The 17,568-nt window shown below is 38.6% G+C and overlaps 3 protein-coding genes across 4 annotated transcripts; 1 reads left to right on the top strand and 2 right to left on the bottom strand.

Moving 5' to 3' along the window:
• Positions 1 to 738: 738 nt before the first annotated feature.
• LOC126633021 (lysine histidine transporter-like 8) lies at positions 739 to 3,595 on the bottom strand. Its single transcript, XM_050303567.1, has 4 exons — positions 3,004 to 3,595; positions 2,178 to 2,742; positions 1,957 to 2,088; positions 739 to 1,309 (listed from the first exon to the last, which is right to left on the bottom strand). Exons 1-4 carry the CDS (start codon positions 3,525 to 3,527, stop codon positions 821 to 823), a joined length of 1,710 nt encoding a protein of 569 aa, XP_050159524.1. The 5' UTR covers positions 3,528 to 3,595; the 3' UTR covers positions 739 to 820.
• Positions 3,596 to 6,587: 2,992 nt separating this feature from the next.
• On the bottom strand, positions 6,588 to 9,768 carry LOC126633022 (4-coumarate--CoA ligase-like 5). Its single transcript, XM_050303568.1, has 4 exons — positions 8,481 to 9,768; positions 7,525 to 7,670; positions 7,296 to 7,363; positions 6,588 to 7,009 (listed from the first exon to the last, which is right to left on the bottom strand). Exons 1-4 carry the CDS (start codon positions 9,700 to 9,702, stop codon positions 6,787 to 6,789), a joined length of 1,659 nt encoding a protein of 552 aa, XP_050159525.1. The 5' UTR covers positions 9,703 to 9,768; the 3' UTR covers positions 6,588 to 6,786.
• Positions 9,769 to 15,505: 5,737 nt separating this feature from the next.
• LOC126633028 (NADH dehydrogenase [ubiquinone] 1 beta subcomplex subunit 2) lies at positions 15,506 to 17,320 on the top strand. 2 transcript variants are annotated; one of them, XM_050303575.1, is made up of 4 exons: positions 15,506 to 15,711; positions 16,452 to 16,497; positions 16,575 to 16,622; positions 17,113 to 17,320. In XM_050303575.1, the coding sequence occupies exons 1-3, from the start codon at positions 15,608 to 15,610 to the stop codon at positions 16,614 to 16,616; spliced, it is 192 nt and encodes a 63-aa protein (XP_050159532.1). In that variant the 5' UTR covers positions 15,506 to 15,607; the 3' UTR covers positions 16,617 to 16,622; positions 17,113 to 17,320. The 2 variants fall into 2 exon arrangements, with proteins under 2 accessions (XP_050159532.1, XP_050159531.1); XM_050303574.1 differs by having other exon boundaries at positions 15,509 to 15,711; positions 16,575 to 16,616.
• Positions 17,321 to 17,568: the final 248 nt, after the last annotated feature.

The following is a 17,568-nucleotide window of genomic DNA, read 5'->3' as shown; positions in this document are numbered from 1 at the left end:
TCAGCAGCAAATGACATATAGAGGCATGCATGCGTGCATATAACAGGGCCGGTTTGGCTATAAATATCTGGTCATTCATTCCCTTGTGAAGTTTCTTTGAAGCCCTCCTCGTTTGCCTATCATTGGCTACCACTAGATGCTTAAAGGAAGCCTAAAGCGACTTCTCATCTTTATATTCTTACCCTCTTTAATTTTGGCTGTTGTTTTCATAGTCTTGTTTTATTGAGTCTAAAAAATAAAAATAAAAACAAATAACTAAAAAGTTGTGAAAATCACTTCATTTGCAAAAATGCCTTAAGCTATGACATGACCTAAAGAAGAGAGGTGTATTTGCTTGATACATGGTCACAGTGGTATCCTCTCGTATCCCTATGTCGTATTCTTTGGTAGTCATCCAATAATTCTTCTTCTTAATTGACGTATTTCATGTCGTGTCGTATCTCTGTATCCGTATCCATATCCATACAACGTAGATTTTGCTTCTACTATTATTCAGATGGGGATTGATTTCATATGGTTTTCCCTTTTTGTCATTTGTAGTGACTTTGTTCAATTTCTGTGTATTTGCTTAACAATTCCCCCACAACCACACACAATCATTCGGAGGCTATGATTGTAATCATCAATATAAACACCTAATCTGGGGAGAGACGGTTGCTTGAATTGGAAGGATTGGAGTTTGCAGGTTACCTTTGAACCCTATGTTTACGGCAATTTCAATGTGTTTCTGTCTTGATGTTTTCGGAAGAAATAAAAAACGATTTATTGAGTGTCAAAGAACATACATACATACATATCTGAAATACGTACGTTCCCAATACTATTGAGGCTTAAAAAAGCTCACTTGAATCCCGGTGTCAATGACAACATAAACTCCAGCAGCTATGAGTATTATACAGAGAGCTGTGCCCAAAAGTCCGAGTCCCCAATTGAGGCACCACATAATGCTATATTTCTTGGGCTTCTTAATTTTCAACCAAAGCAAGGAAGGATACACGAAGGTAATCGGAATGGAAATCCCTCCTATGAGACCGGCAAAGCTCCCCAAGAATGGAATCGCCACTGCTACGAAGAAGCAGCCGTACCCGAACATGGCTCGGGATATCGAGCGGAGCCACCACGGGCACGGCTTGTTCATGCGTTTGATGTATTTGGATTCCATATCGTCAAACATGGGCATGCCAAAGATTTGGAATGAGCTAACCGCATTGATTACCACAAATAAGCTCGTTAATGACAGAACCCACTGTGAAGTGTCACGTCCATGGTACTGATATATTGCAGTTAGCATGCCTCCGTTTGGTGGTATCTGTTTCGAAAAACAAAACAAAAAGATGGAAAAAACGATTAGTCAATGTTCATTCGACATTGTTGTACGTATTCAAATAAAAATAGCTTTGTATCCTCCAATCTGCAAGATGGAAATTGTTATTGATAATTAGCACCTTAAAATAGTTGTTAGGCAGTGTATAATATGAAGCCCTTTATACAAAGGGATCCCCATTTAAAAAAAAAAAAATGGGAATTAGGTGTGGGGCTCACTCCATAACGAACTTCAATAATCCGAATCATCTATTTTGTAAGTCTTGATTCATAGATCATTCTTGCAAAAATTCAATTCAATCCGAAACTATTTACTTATTTAATTATCAAGATAAAATTTCATTGTTTCTTATATAACAAAGTATTCGTTAATTTCTTTGAACCCAATTAGATGTCTTAAACATTTCTGATTTGGCTAATATTTTGCAAAGATGATCTATAAGATGCAACTTGAAAAATAGACGGTTTGGATCGTTAAAATTCGATGTAATGTGGACCTCATAACTAATCCCTATTTTTATAAAAAAAAAATAAGAATCTCTTTCCTGAAAGATTCCATATAATATTATACATAATGACTTATTCAAAGTGCTGATAGCAACTCTCATAAATTTATAAATTTACAAATGTTACCATGTGTCCGTAGGCCCAATATCCTCCAATTGCCAAGGGAAACAAGCACATTGCGACCATTAGATAGGCAACTTTTACCCCTCTCCACATTGGCACATGAGATGGTTTCTTCTCACTTGAAGGCATAGTTGCCTGCATAGCAAAGAAAACATGTAGTTTTGGACCAACTTATTAATTTCTCAAAAGCAGAGGCGTCGATTGCTATATATTTTGTTAATTACCTGAATTTCAAGGGTAAGATTGTGGCCTTTGAAAGCGAAAGCAATAATGCCAAGAGAATTGAGGACACTGAAAATCATAGCGGTGTTGCTGTTTTCTCTTTTTGGATCGTAAGAAACGCCGTCGAGCCTGCCTTCCGTGACGGCGACGAGCCACATAATGGTACAAAAGCCAATGGCAGTGATGGCACCAATCAGAGAGACACCTGCAATGGAGTTCAAATTGGGGAGCTGAGACAGAAGCACGGCAGCGCTGGTAAAGACCAAATACCACTCGACGGTGGTGAGTGGCTTGGCTGTGCATTCGTGGCCACACACGATTTCGAAGAAGAGCTTCATGCTGGAGCCGCCAACGATAATCAAGGCGACACAGGTGCCACCCGAAAGGTAATAGATGGGGAAGATAGCGAAGATCTTGGCCATTTTGTCACCGAAGGTAGCGCGGAAGAGTTGAAGATATCTGCTGTAACGCATCCCAGTTTCAGTGGATTCATGAAGCATTACCAAAAGCCATAGGGTGTATAGCTGCCATATGAACGCCACAGTCAAGCATATGGTCCCCCATGTCCTGCGTGCATGATCAAAATCCACTTATTAGAAACTTTTCAATACGATCCTCGCACTACTGCTACCTGCATGATATCATCAATCGATCCGCTGATGTTATAATTTGTGAATTTTGTTGATTAGTATTAGATATTAAGTTCATGACATATAAACCTTGTCGTGCAATACTGATATTAGAACGTGGATTAGTAACATAAGATTAGTGTGACAGTTGTAATAAAAAACTTTATACGTAGTAGGCAGGTACGTAAAGGGAAATTACCAGCCAAGAACGGTGAAGGAGACGGGGACCACAAGGGCTTGCATTCCAATTCCAGAGCAAAGGGTATGGAAGGCAGCATAGTAGGCATTGCCATTCCTTGACTCGGTGATGGGGAGCCAAGCGTCCTGAGGGTCGAGCTTGGTAAGTCGGATGGCCCTTCGAATGGGGCTACCAAGAGGTGTGAGGAAGTTGGGAGTGCGAGACATCCATGGGGTAGCTCTACGGGCAGCAACGACGTTTGAAGGCACTATAGAGAGCAGAAGGGGCTTTTTTGACATGGATGGCGAACTAAATGCACTGCCCTCTCCCTGTCCCTGTCCCTCTGGGGATGATGACTGCATTGGAGGTGCCTGCGCCGCGACCACACTATCATGACCATCAACATGATGATCATGGTGTTCCCCTTGAACGTCATCGGCGTGGAATATTTGATCGTCGGAGGGGGGGTCGATTGTAGTGGAAATATCTTCGACTGTAAATTCATCACTAGCACTCATCTTTCTTGGATTCTGATATTCCTCCATCTAGTTCGATACACAAGCCAAATGCTATAGATTGATTATATAGGGTACTGAATCAACTGATGGATCCAAGTCTTCTCTTGCATATATACTAATTAGTAAATTGGGGGAGTTGATGGTGATGTTGATTAATTGATAGTTGTGGGTCGACAACTGCTTTTGACCGGCGCTTGCTTTTTCTGAGATAAACACCCGCAACGATTTGACATTGACTATTCTGCATGCCTTGATCAATTATTTCCTCAAAAGGTATCCATTCCATCATTAATTCTAGTTAGCTAATCATGCAATGTTTATTTTAATTCTCGAGTTAAGTGTATATGTGAGGAAGGTCGTTTCCGGTAGACTTGGACTGGGTTGCCGTTTCCAGAGAGTCCCGCTGCAATACTTAATTTAATCACTAAGGGCGTGTTTGTATCTGTAATCGAAATGAGAATGTGAAATTGAATTCTGATTACGAAGTACATCGATGTTTACTAAACATGGAGGAATAAAAAAAGTAGTGGGGTTCACACAAATTTTGGAATTCAATTCCTTGTATTGGTGGAATTGGATTTCCTAGATATAGGTGATAATTCAATTCTTGATTATTTGGGTACTTGGAAAGACATTTTTGTTCCCCTTATGCCCTCACTTACTTTTTTTTATTTCCAAGACTATCCTTTATAACCCCATTAAAGTATATAAAATATTTGATTTGGGACAAGGGCATTTTAGTAATCATACTGGTTTATATTCCGATTCTGCTGAATTAGTAAACAACTTTATGAAATTCTATTTCGATTTCAGAACATTTAAGTAAACAGCTTCAACATGAATCCGATTATGACTTCTCCTCATTTAAACTCCTCCTTAATTCAATTCATCCTCAATTCAATTCCTCATATTTTCATTACCAATACGTAAACGCGCCATAATTACCAATCGGATTAACACCGAATCTATACGATAATTCTCACAAGGTCGGACTATTATTCTTGGAGTGCCTCAATTAATTAGTAGCTTACCAAGAAACTCATGGTCATCGTGAGTGGACGTCTTATATAGTTATTTTCCTTGTAACTTACTGGATGGAGTTTTCTCTTCTTTTTTTCTGTTTTTTTGACAAAAGAATTCAGTGTCCTTCCAGAAAGTTTGAAAATGGGGGCAATTAACAAATTGATGTGATTTCTCCTCCCTTCTGGGATTAGAAAAATGCGTTTGAAATTGGAGGCACTACCATTGTTATTTGTAGCTATTTTATTTATGAATGGGGACTGATTGACGCAAAAGGATTCAGTTGCAAGATTTTCAAACAAACGCGTTCATATATTTATATGCATAATGTGCATAACGCATGCCTTCTAGTAGATAGACTCGTTATATTTACTTAATTTTATTAGAGTATCTTCAATAAAACGTTGCAAGCTTGACATTTACATCTCTTTTTATATTTCAAGAGATGTATATTTTAGCTCTACTCCAGCATGATAAATGTAAATTTTGTATTTCGTTTATTTTTCTTTTTGCGTCTAGCGAGATTCACCTCCAAAAGATGCAAAATGCTAATTCCAAAGCATTTTCCATCTCCCGTTATAGATGTCACAATGATCATCCAAATTGTAAGTTGTGGAATGCGGAAGCTCTCATTACTGAGTTTCTCATACACATTGTCATTGTGGTTATGCTGTTAATTATCATTTATCTGAAGTTGTGATTTTACAACTAATAATCAAGTTTAACCATTAATCTTGGATGGGTGGACAAAATTTAAGCACCAATTGTGATAGATTGAACATTGACAGACAGTCCTCCAGATCATGCCAAAGTGAACCCAACCCACTTTAATTTGGCGCGTATGTAATATAAGTTCGCAAATTCCCTTGCGAACTAACAGTCAATGGCGTATGCATTAAGGGACTTAGTGGTCCTGGGATCATTCGGAAGCCCGGAAACAAGGTTGTGAGGACCATCTAAGTTTGGGCATGTGGTGAAGGAGAGAAGTGAGCAGCAGATCGGCGGTTACATGTTCAGCAAATGGTTAATGAAGGATAAAAGATTATTATGGGCCAAGTGAGTGGTCCAATTTAAAAGGATGTATAAATTGGGTCACTCAAGCCTGCAGGCAAAAAAATCACTTGCATGCCCCAAAATAACTCATTACGTGCACGAACAGTATATGTTTTATGAGCTTTTGTGTCACAATCTTTGATTATCACAATCTTTCTTTACCAAGGGAAGCTTGACAACAGTAGCTACCTTCCTTGTAGCTCTGTTACCATGTAGAGAAAGACAATATTCCAAACTCCAGAGTATTGCTTCTCAGTTAGTGCAGACTCTACACTAGCCCAAGACTTACAACCAACAATAAAGAGAAAAATGAAACTCAATGAAGATGAATCAATTTTTACTAACAAGGAAATAAGCTTACAAGTTGTAACACTCTCACAAGAGCATGAACAATACAACCAAAAGGAAAGATGAAAAACTAACTCAAAAGAATAAGAAGCAGCTAATTATCAATGCAATTGAAAACTATTGTCTGGAAGGAAAACCAAAACATAAAGAAGTGTCACTGCACCATGAAAACATGTGGGTTCCCAAGACAGCCACAATTAAAGAATTAAAATAAGTTGTTGGGTATGTGGGAAGTCATTCTAGGAAAACCACTTTAATTTTAATAGGTCCTGGGATCGCCAAGAAGCCCAGAAAAGAGGTTGTGAGACCATCCAAGTTTGGGCATGTGGTGAAGGAGAGAAGTGCGCAGCAGACCCGCGGCTACATGGTTAGCAAATGATTAATAAAGGAGAAAAGACTATTCTGGGCCAAATGTATGGTCCAATTTAAAAGGGTGTATAAATTGGGTCACTCAGGTCTACAAGCAACAAAATCACTTTCATGCCCCAAAATAACTCATCACGTGCATGAATAGTATATGTTTTATGAGATTTTGTTCTCTTGGTTACCCAATAAGCAATAATTAACGGTTGTTTTAATCTTAAATTTGATATTAATGGTTGAAATTTGTAAATAAGATACAATATACAACAGGTTGCATGTGATTTAAAAAAAAGATACGGCAAGTTATTATTCAAATAAGTTAAGATAAAATTAATTAATTTGCGCCACAAAATAGTCTGCAAAAAAATCCGGCCACGCTAGCTGCTATAAATCAAAGAACTAAATGGGCTCAGAATCTGAAAAGCAAGTGAGCTGATAATGTTATACCACTACTCTCTCAATTGCAAATTATTAATAAATGTAGCACTAGTACTACAACTGCTCAAAGTTTGGAAGAAGAAGTTGCAATCTGGATGAGATCCTTCCGGAGAATCTTGCCAGATGGATTCTTAGGCACGGAATCTATAAATGCCACCCTCCTAATTCTCTTGTAGGGAGCCACCTGCTTGCCCACAAACTCCATCACTCCGCTCTCCGTTAAACTGCTTCCGGCTTTTCTTACCGCATATGCCATTGGATACTGTCCAACCTTTTCATCTGGAAATCTGCCAACAACACATACATACATACAATCATCAAGTACTGGAAAAGTATTACTTTGACATTAAAATGGAAAGCTAAGAAGAGAAGAGATTCCCTCTGGATCTCTTCCATCAAGGCCACCAGATTAAGTAATCCAGACTTTTGAAATATCATCAAACGGTAAAAAATTATTATAGCTTTTAAGAGATCAAAACAGATAGATCGTTAGATGAAATTTTAAAAGTCCATATCACTTGATGCGGTAACCTTAGTGGAAGAAATCCGGAGAGAATCTCGTGAAGAACTTACGGTATAACGGCAGCATCAACAATTTCGGGATGCGTGAGCAGCAAAGCCTCCAGTTCAGCAGGGGCCACCTAAATCATTGACAAAGTAATTTTTTTTTTTATCAAATTACAACATGCATGTCGTTGATGCGTTTTTGTTTATTTTTCTTCCGATAAATATATTACTTGTGAAAACAAGTTCATATACGAAATTGCAAGTAAAATATGATCCCGTATTTGCATGTATGCACCTGATATCCGTTGTACTTAATGAGCTCCTTCAACCTATCAACCACAAAAATGAATCCATCCTCATCGATGTAGCACAAATCTCCGGTTCTTAACCATCCTTTTGAATCGAGTGTTGATGCAGTTGCTTTTGCATTATTAAAATACCCTGAAAATACAATTGTACCGAGCAAGCACACAACAATATATTATAAACTAATTCACCCTCCGACTTCACAAGTATATTAAACTCATTTCAACTTCATGTACAATAATATTCAGTTTACTCAAGACGATCCAAATATGTAACTATTTTTTCATAATTTCATCGTCCTCAAATAATTTACATAGTTTTAACATTTATGCATCTGGCTCGTATTATCAGTTATCAATTTCTTAGTAACACTGGTCACATTATTATCATCACTAACAACAAAGTCTTATCCTATTAAGTAAGATCCAATGTATAAAACAAAAACAAAAAAAACGAAAATGGTTAATGCAAGGGATATCATATATTTAAACCAAAATTTTTAAATCATATGTCGTGATCATCAATGACTGGATAGTATGAACTAACGTGTTTATTTTCTATTAATAACAAATAACATGAATTACAAATTTAGTCTAAAAAATTAGTTTTCAACTGTCACAAAAGAAATGGTAATTAAGAAAAGCAAAACGAAAAAAATGAAAAAGATTGGTAATTAAGGCAATCAGCCAACGCACGAACTAAAAAGGGAAAATACAAAATAGATCAACTTTGGATCTTTTCTTTTAAAATCATCAAATTAAGTGATTCAGACCCTTCAAATTTGATCAAACAGTCAAAAAATTATTATAACTTTTAAATTTTTATACTAACTTCTCTATTTTTAACAATTAAATTAAATTTTAAAGATCCAAAACATTTGATTGGGTGGTTTTGAAGGAATAGATCCGTAGAGGATCTCTTTCCTAAAAATGAAATCGCGCACACCTTTCATTATTGAGGGACCTTTGAGATAAAGCTCTCCCGTCTTATTCGCCGGTAGTGGATTACCGCTGTCCCGGTCCACAATCATAGCCTCCATACTCGCCGACAACAGCCCCGCCGTACCGTACTTGCGACTCTCCTCCAGCGATTCCGTTGAAGCTCCGACCCCGGCCGATTCCGTCAACCCGTAACCCTGAAGAATTGTCACCATTGGATACTTGTCCAAGAACCCCTCGGTCACTTCCTTGCTCAGTGGGGCCCCACCCGACAACACCCACCTCAGCGAACTCAGATCATACTTCGCCTTCACCTGGTCGGCGGCGTTGATTAGCGCCACCAGAATGGGAGGCACCACCGGCACGTAGCTCACACGGTTCTTCTGAATGGCCAACAGCATGTCATGCATCTCGAACTTGGAGAGCACCACGATGGTCGACCCCAAGGAAAGGAGGCCCGCAGCGAACACCGCCAAGCCGAAGATGTGGAACATTGGAATCGTGCAGAGGAACGTTTGGTGGGTATCGTCCAAATATAACCAGCCCTTAACGCTCTGAACCATCGCTATCAGATTCCTGTGAGACGACACCACGCCTTTACTCGCCCCCGTCGTTCCCGACGAGTAGAGCAGAGTCGCCGTGTCGTCCTGGTTGATCACTTCCCTCGATTTCAATCCATCACGTTTCTCATTCGCCATCATCTTTCCCAAGGTAGACGCAATATTTTTGTTACTAACAGGAGTATTGATTTCGCCATCAATGAGGACGATGGGGAGAGGTTTTGGACCGGCGAGTTTGGGGATGAGCTGGCGAGTAGTGAAGGCGAGTACCGGTTTGGAATCGGCCATTTGCTTGGTGATTTCCCGAGTAGTGTTGAGTGGGTTGGTGGTTGTTATGATCGCACCCAGCGACATCACGGCCAGGCAGACCACCGGGAAGAAGATGGAGTTCGGGGACAGGAGGAGGATGACATGGCCCTTTCGGATGCCCATGTCGGAGAGAGACGAGGCAACTGAATCGACGGCAGTCCATAATTGAACGTAGGTGAGTTGTTGGCCGGTGGAGCCGTCGATGAAGGCCACATTGCCTCGGTGGGCTTGAGACGATATGAATGTTGTGATGTCGAGATAATCGCTGGGCGGGAGTGTTATGGCCTTGCGCTTGCTGTAGAATACGGAATTGGAACTGCAGAAGCCGCTTCTGGCATCAACCGTCGGACTGCTCGCCATCGTGCCGTTGAATTTCAGTGACAATTGGATGAGATTGTCTTGTTTTCGTTTTTGGTCCAAAGGATTCATGGGAAGGTGGCTTTTATACCCGCTGGACTGGTTTCGGAAGAGACATTTTTTCAATGTGATTGTCACACGAAGTGGTATACCACATTTCTTTATATAAATGATGAGTTATGTGTGCTAAAAATGTTAATAACTTAAAAATTAAAATGTTCCACTACTTGCATAAAAACATGTGGTGTACCATCCATATTCCTATCACAACTAAAAGTTTCTCGTTTTGCAGGTCCTCCCCCTCCATTATATGACCTATGACTGATTTATTAGCCTCCATAAATCAGGAGAGCGGGTAGAATTTTTTTTTTTTTGAAAAATGTTGACCAGGCTTTCTAAAAACTAAAAAGAGTTATTTTTCATCCATTTTTTGCCGTTTAATGTTTTTGAAATAATTATTATGCCAACATTATAAAATATTAGGCAAATTACATGAGGTGGTAGAGACTCACATTTTAAAAAAGTCTACTTAGCTTTTTCTTTTTATTCCCAGTTTTGATCTACATGTACATATGATCCAATTGCCGAACTATAAAATTTCCCCACATGTTGTTGTTCATTTTTTATATTTGTGCCGAACTATAAAATTTCCCACATGTTGTTGTTCATTTTTATATTTGTGCCGAACTATAAAATTTCCCACATGTTGTTCATTTTTTATATTTGTGCCGAACTATAAAATTTCCCCACATGTTGTTGTTCATTTTGTAATGTGATTGTTTAGCCATACTTGGATCTTCATTACATATAAAATGATATTTTCTTTTGCGTTTCTAGTTTATATGTAATTTCAATTTTGGTAAAGGTACTGATTCCTTAAAGAGGTATAAACATTACCGAGGTTAGTGATGACAGGTTATTTGGAGGATTGCCCATGTGGTAAAAAAATTAGAATTCAAACCCTTGTGGTGAAGATTATTAGCAAAATTAACCCATAAAACAAACTTTTGTTAAACTCGGTTAAGTATAAGGATAAAAATGTGCAACCACTCTTTATTTCTGCTAGCCTTCTATTCCTTTCTCTGTGTCTATGTAATTATACCTCTACGGTGCAATGCAAGGACACGATCAGATCAACACGTGTCTCATCACAAGCTGATCGTCGAGGTCTTCCGGCAACTTGACTCCAAGCCCAGCCATGATGCCTACTCCCTCGTCTGCAAGCGCTAGCTCGCCCTCAAGTGCCTCAGCAGCACTGCCCTCTACATCGGCACCATCGGCAGCCCGGACCTCATTGTCGACCTCCTCGCCACCAATTCCGCAATGTCTGCACTGTTCACATTGACGAGCGCCTTAACCTTTCGTCAGTGAGGTTGCATTCTGCCAATGGCTCTGACGACAACATGCTTGATTTGAATAGCTTATCGGACGCCGGTATGATTGCTATCAGCGACATATTACCCATGCTCGAAAAGTTGAGCTTAATCTAGTGCTCCAATGCCTCCAGTATCGGTCTAATTTTGCTAATAAGTGTAAATTGTTGAAATCATTGGATTTGTAGGCGAGTGTTTGCTTAATTGGCTTTTAATCTCCTTCTGTTATTGCTTTGTTAGAGTTTAATTTTAATGCTTGAAGTTTGTTAGAGTTTAATTTTAATGCTTGAAGTTTGCAATTCTTCGTTTGAATATTTAACTGAAAATTATTGGTACGTTCATAAATGGGTTTCTTTTGGGGTAATGTCTTGTGGTCTTACTTTCATTAAAGGTGTAATTTTTTTTCGTAAGCATTCGAATAATGTTATTCCTACATTTTTAAGATTACAGAGATAGAAAGAAAATGGCTAATAGAGAATAAATGTGTGAGAGCCTGGAGAGTGAGCCGAGAGGAGGTACAATAACACAGACAGAAAGAGGGAAGAGAGAAGAAGGCCAAACAGAAAGAGTGGTAGGACACTTTTATCCCTACATTTAATTGAGATTTAACATAAATCTCACGTTTGGGTTAAATTTGCTAATAACCTTCACCACAAGGATTTAAATCCTAATTTTTTTACCACAGGAGCAATTTTCTGAATACCTTATCACCACGGAGACCATGAATCCAATTTGACATTTTAACAAATAATATTATCTACACTAACGGTAGAGGAAGTGGGCTAAGTTTCACAATAAACTAGCAATAATATAGTTTAAATTTGTTTTTGACGAAAATCAAACTTAAAACTTTCTACTTACAAATGAAGAGAAATAACATTGGATCTTAATACTAAATGACAAATATAATTAAACAATAAAACAAAAAACAAAAACGAAACTCATGGTTAATCAACGTGCAAGTACTTTTGAAAAGTCTCTTCCACTTTCTATTTATATTAGTGTTCCATTATTACGGGTGATAGAAATGTATGCAGTCAATCTGGCTAAAGAAAATTGGAAAGGCAAAATGTCATAAAATAGTGGGGAGAGATGCTAGATGCATGTTTTCCCACTCAAACAGTTTTGCATGCGGGGCACTCTAAGTAACTCAATTTAAAAATAAATAAAAAATGCAATTAAAACAACGTTTTATACCTCTCTCCTCTCGTCTTTTCTTTGAAAGTTTAAACTCAGAATTCTTCTCAAAATTCCAGTCGTCCGTTTACCAAGAATTAACGCATTTTATTTTTCACACTTCAACATCAACAACATTACAATCTCATATCATGATTGAAATTTTTGAAGATATATAAATTGACACGCCCCGACCCCGATATTCCCCGAATATCAGGATACACACGTGCTGGCCGACATCCGAGGTGACGAAAGCCATTTATTGAATACAAGAGTAAAGATTAGGAGAAAATATAAATATAATTCTCAGAAGATCTAAAGGAAATAAACAATGCTTAAGAAAGAGACTAGAGTGCACAGAGCATGTTCTAATTCGAGATTTCAAAAGGAAAGACTATTACAGATTTCACACAAAGAAAATGGACGCAGCTACTGGTAGGGGAATGCCTCGTATATTGCGTTGTAGTCCTCGTCCCTAAGACCTGAATGGGGGCGCAAAACAAGGGTGAGTGGACCAAGTTTATATACATACATAATACGAAAACAATTATAAACATATTAACCCCCACAGTTAAGATAATGAAAACTACTAAATAATAAGTGATAGGTTTCTCAAAACCTCTAGCATGCCATAAAAATAATTCATATATCTCTCTGCAAATCAATCTCAGAAAATCATATTATAAATCATATCAGGAAGCATAACACAAGTCGTGCTGCTAGTGAGTGCACTGAATAACAATACTCCCGGCCCAATGCCTGCACCTCAGTCTCTGTGCTCGTAGCCAGAGATATCTCCCTCCCGGCCCAATGCCTGTCTCTGTGTCCCTCAGCCTTTCGCTAGGGATTATTTCTCCCGACCTCAATGCCAACACCAGATTCTCGCCCCAGACATCATAGTGTTCACTAGGTACGCACAAAACAAAATTCATCTCTAAAATACAACTTCGTAGCATAAATTCATCGATCCTCTATACTACGAAGAGGTGTTCGAAAGTCATTTGAAACACATTCTTAGCATCCTATCGTCATCGATCAGATAGTCTACCAGAATGAGGGGGTTCTATAGAAAATACAATATAATGAAAATAGTTCAAAATATATATAATCAATCATAATTAAATCATCATGCTTCCTGTAAAGTATTCCTCAAATCAATAATTCTGCAAGGCATGCTATTAAATTATGCAATTCTATCAATAAAACATGCAATTTTCGAAGGTGATCCACTCACAGATACTCCAAAGCAGCAGAATTGTGTAGAAAAAGATTAAGGAAGTCTCCACTAGCAACTTCACCTAAGCATGAAAATGTACAATTTAATAAACTACCCAAAAGATGGAATTTTAGGTTATGGAAATGGGTTTTGGGTTGAGTGGGTTAGGGACAAGAGGTGGTTTGGGCTTAAGCCCAAACCCATACTCACTCACCAACACAAACACACATACAAAGCATGCACTGCACACACACACTTGCATATACATATACATATATAAACACACACACACACACAGAGCATGCATAAGCATGCGCTGCACACACACATGCATATATATATATACATATATAAACACATACACACGCAGCATGCCGGCATAAGCATGCGCTGCACACACCCATGCATATATATATATATATATATATATATATACATATATAAACACACACACACGGTTCACGTACACACACAGCACACACGCCTGCACCCCGTACACACACACACACACACCCACGAACTCGCCGGAGTTCGTCGTCGGAACCAGACATGCATGCACAAAGGATGGCAAGGGTTAGGGCTCACAAATATACATAAGAACTTACCCAGATGCACTGCAGCAGGTTTTGGGAAGAAATGGACCTCGAACTCGTCGGAGTTCGTCGTCGGAGCTAGATTATTGGCATAGAGAAAACTGAGATCAAAACCCTTGAGTTTTGTCATAAAACCAACATGCATAACCCAGAAATTTGAAGAAGGAACACACTTCTCACCTGGGTTCGAGTTTTAGAGCTTTGAAGCTCTCGGCTTCAATGGCAGAAAACTCCACGATGCTCTGATGGCGCATGCAGGGTACCATTGAGTTCGTTGGGTCTCAAGGATTCCGAATATATAGATTTTGGGCTTGATTTTTTGTTGAAGGGAAGAGAGGTTGGGAGTTCTCGGAGCTTAGAGAGTTAGAGAGAGAAGAAGAAACAGAAAAAGAGAGAGAGAGAGGTTCTGAGATGAGTTTCGGGAAGAGAGGGAAGAAGAGAGAGAGAGAGAGAAACCGGAAACCAAGACATAAAAAAAATAAGGTGGGTCCCATAGCTCTCCAATTAAAAGCAAAAGAAGTCATTTTAATAAGTAGAAAGTGGGTTTGGTTGTTACATCAATTTAGTGAAGAGTTATTGGCACTCTAAAAATCTCATTCTACACTTATCATAAGTGTTATTTTTTCTTCTAAATATAGAAAGTTTGGAGTATGGAATGAGATTTTTGGAGTGCTAATAACAATTCCTTAAATTTATGGAGAATTTTGAAACAGGAATTGAGTTTTTTGAGAGAGAAATGTTAGCAAACTAACAATTATGGGAGAGAAAAAGATGAGCATGGACGAATATTTAAATTTTCAATATTTTTTCCCTTACATCTTCGGAGTTTGGATATCTTTTTTGTTCAGTTATAGATCAAATGTTGAGTTTGCTCGAAATATTTTCGTCGTCGTTTGTGTAACTTGGAACGATGATTATCAATTTCATGGTGAAAGGAAGACTAGTATACCGGGGAGAATTTTTGTTGGAGTTTCTGCGTTTTGACAGGGAGGCAGGAGAGTGAGGAGGAGAGAATATATTATTTAATTTCACCTTTTTTAAAAAAACCTAGGCAAATACTATATATTTGCATTACAAGACGATTTATTTTTGTGTTTAGTTTGATATCTAAACTTAAGTCATTATGTATTTTATCTCAAATTTTCGCTTGTATCAAAAGAACACCATCACACTATCTTCGAAAAATATGATAAAAATTATGTTTTATTTTAATTTTATCTTGAACATAACGAATTTGCAACCAGTTTACTTAACTTATTGAGTTTATCATTTGTCAAGAAAAAAACTTTGTTTTCTATGGGCCTGTATTGGGCTAATGCTGATTCCAAAAGCCATGAATTCATCTTGAAGCTGGGGCTTGCAGCAGAACTAGTCAAGCGAAGCCCACGATGGGAAATAGGTTCGTCGTCATGGACTCATGGGAAGCAAAAGTGGGTCGGGAATAATGGAGTTGTTATCGGGTCTGGAGCGCTCCTCAATTGAGAGAGATTTCAGAGTGTAGGGGTAGCTAGCTCAAATAGAGACGGAGAAAGCGAGAGTTGTCGGCGAAGATGGGAGGAGGACACGGAGAGGGCATAACATACAAGGGAATCACGGTGCATCAGCCAAAGCGGTGGCACACCCTTACTGGCAAAGGCATGTGTGCTGTGATGTGGTAAACTCCGTCTGCTCTCCCCATTTAATCTGTACATTAGCATTGGTCAAATTTCTGTTATGTTGGATCTGCTGCCGTGTTGGTTTAATCTTGTCTTTTGGTACAGTTTCTAATGTTTTCGGAATTTCGGATTCATGTTTAGGCATCGATTGTTAGGAACTTAGACCTGAAAATGCTAATAGGAAGAAATTGCAATTCATTCGCTTGAATGTTGGGATTCAATTTGGGGAATTCAATTTGGGGATTCAGGCAGCTCAATACGAGTAGGGATCGATTGGTTAGGAACTTAGACATGAGGAATGTAGAATTCACTTAAATGTTGGGATTCAAGTTGGGGATTCAGGCAGTTGAATAGTTTTGGAGATGAAAAATCAAGGATTTCTTCTCAGCTGAAATTGACTTAGGCAACATTTGGTTGATGAGTAGCTTATATAAGGCTATACTATCAAACATTATTTTGTATCTTTTTCTTACCGGTAAGCTTCCAGACCAATTTAAGGTTTTTGTGGTGTTTTTGGCATAGAGGACAGGTTTTTGTGGTGCTTTCAATACGAGTTGGAATCATGGGATAAAGTTTTGAACCTTGGACAGGTTTTCTATTGGTCTTAACCTTGGTTCCTGCATAGAGATAATGCAGATTGAATGGATTCAACTTAATAATTTTTACTAGTAAAAGTGCTAGATATTTGAATCATGCAACCGCGGTAGCTTACGGTTTTGTTTAAATTTTGATGTATCAGGTTTTGGGTACTGTACAGGGCCAAGAAGGATGGTCCTGTAGTTTTGGTAAGAACTTCTCTTGTTTGACTTTTCTCTGCAAGTTTATACACTCATGTTACTCACTTTCTTATTATGTCTTTTAGGGTTGGAGGCACCCCTGGGAGGGCCATGATGATCATCATTAGGTACTGGTACAACGACTTGACCACCACTTATCAGATACTTTGCATGATCCCCTGTATTTTGTTTGCTTCGTGTGTACTTTTTCTCCTTTGATCAATTGTGACATTTGTGGAGTGGGGTTTGAACTCATGAACTCCTATTTAGAGTAGAGCCCTTGGCTACCAACTGGGTTTGATCAGTTGTTACCATGCGTACACGCTGTTCATCGATGATTATATGCCTTTCATTTTAAGGTCTAGGCTTAGTAGTTCAGGTTCTTTGAATGAAGTAAATTCTGAAAACAAGGATGTTGCCCAAATAGAGATCATCACGACAAGTTAGTTTTGGTTTGGTTTGATTTATGCTTGTTGATACCCTACTTCCCCCTTGGTTTTCATTTGAAGAAAGAGGCTAGTAATTGAGGAAGTCCATGAGTTCGAGGACCCGTGCCTGTTATCTTTATTTTTGGGTGTTCTCAAACAGAAATAATTGAACCGTGCCCTTACCGTATTGTTGCAGGGATCCTGTGGAAGAGCCAAGAGTTGATAACATAAAGGGCTTATTCGGCAGGATACTAGTGAAAGCGTAAATGGTGCATCTTTCTTAATTTCCGTTTAATAAAGTGATTGTGAAGAAAAATATTGTGATGCGAATGGTGTTGATGACATCAAACTCCGTTTCGGAATGCTAAATTTATGATGCTGGTATTGTGGTACCGTTCTGTTCCCTTTTGGTTTCGCTTGAATTGCTTGAATTTTTCTGCAGCTGAAATTCCTCCGGAGGTGCAAAAGAAATCATATGGGCATACGTGTGTCATAAAGCAAATATTGAGTAGGTAAAGAAGTTAGAGTTTATTGTATGTTAGGAGAGTAGAGAGTGCATGACATTGCAGGTTGATTGATTGTACTTTTGACTTGAGTTGGAGATCAATTTTCACTTGGGAGGAGTTGCGGTTGCAGGTGTATGGTCGCCCAA

This window comes from Malus sylvestris, chromosome 8 (assembly GCF_916048215.2).
Source record: "Malus sylvestris chromosome 8, drMalSylv7.2, whole genome shotgun sequence".
Taxonomy (NCBI): Eukaryota; Viridiplantae; Streptophyta; class Magnoliopsida; order Rosales; family Rosaceae; genus Malus; species Malus sylvestris.
Note: the sequence above shows the minus strand (reverse complement) of the source record. Positions and strands in the feature narration are given on the sequence as shown.

Coding starts and splice junctions, on each gene's coding strand:
- LOC126633021 (XM_050303567.1), bottom strand. CDS start 3,527: ATGGAGGAATATCAGAATCCAAGAAAGATGAGTGCTAGTGATGAATTT. Junction 2,089..2,177: donor ATCTTACCCTTGAAATTCAG/GTAATTAACAAA, acceptor TTTGCTATGCAG/GCAACTATGCCTTCAAGTGA. Junction 1,310..1,956: donor ATTGGGCCTACGGACACATG/GTAACATTTGTA, acceptor TTTTCGAAACAG/ATACCACCAAACGGAGGCAT.
- LOC126633022 (XM_050303568.1), bottom strand. CDS start 9,702: ATGGCGAGCAGTCCGACGGTTGATGCCAGAAGCGGCTTCTGCAGTTCC. Junction 7,671..8,480: donor AGGTCCCTCAATAATGAAAG/GTGTGCGCGATT, acceptor TTGTATTTTCAG/GGTATTTTAATAATGCAAAA. Junction 7,364..7,524: donor TTAAGTACAACGGATATCAG/GTGCATACATGC, acceptor TCAATGATTTAG/GTGGCCCCTGCTGAACTGGA.
- LOC126633028 (XM_050303575.1), top strand. CDS start 15,608: ATGGGAGGAGGACACGGAGAGGGCATAACATACAAGGGAATCACGGTG. Junction 15,712..16,451: donor GGCATGTGTGCTGTGATGTG/GTAAACTCCGTC, acceptor TTGATGTATCAG/GTTTTGGGTACTGTACAGGG. Junction 16,498..16,574: donor AGGATGGTCCTGTAGTTTTG/GTAAGAACTTCT, acceptor TATGTCTTTTAG/GGTTGGAGGCACCCCTGGGA.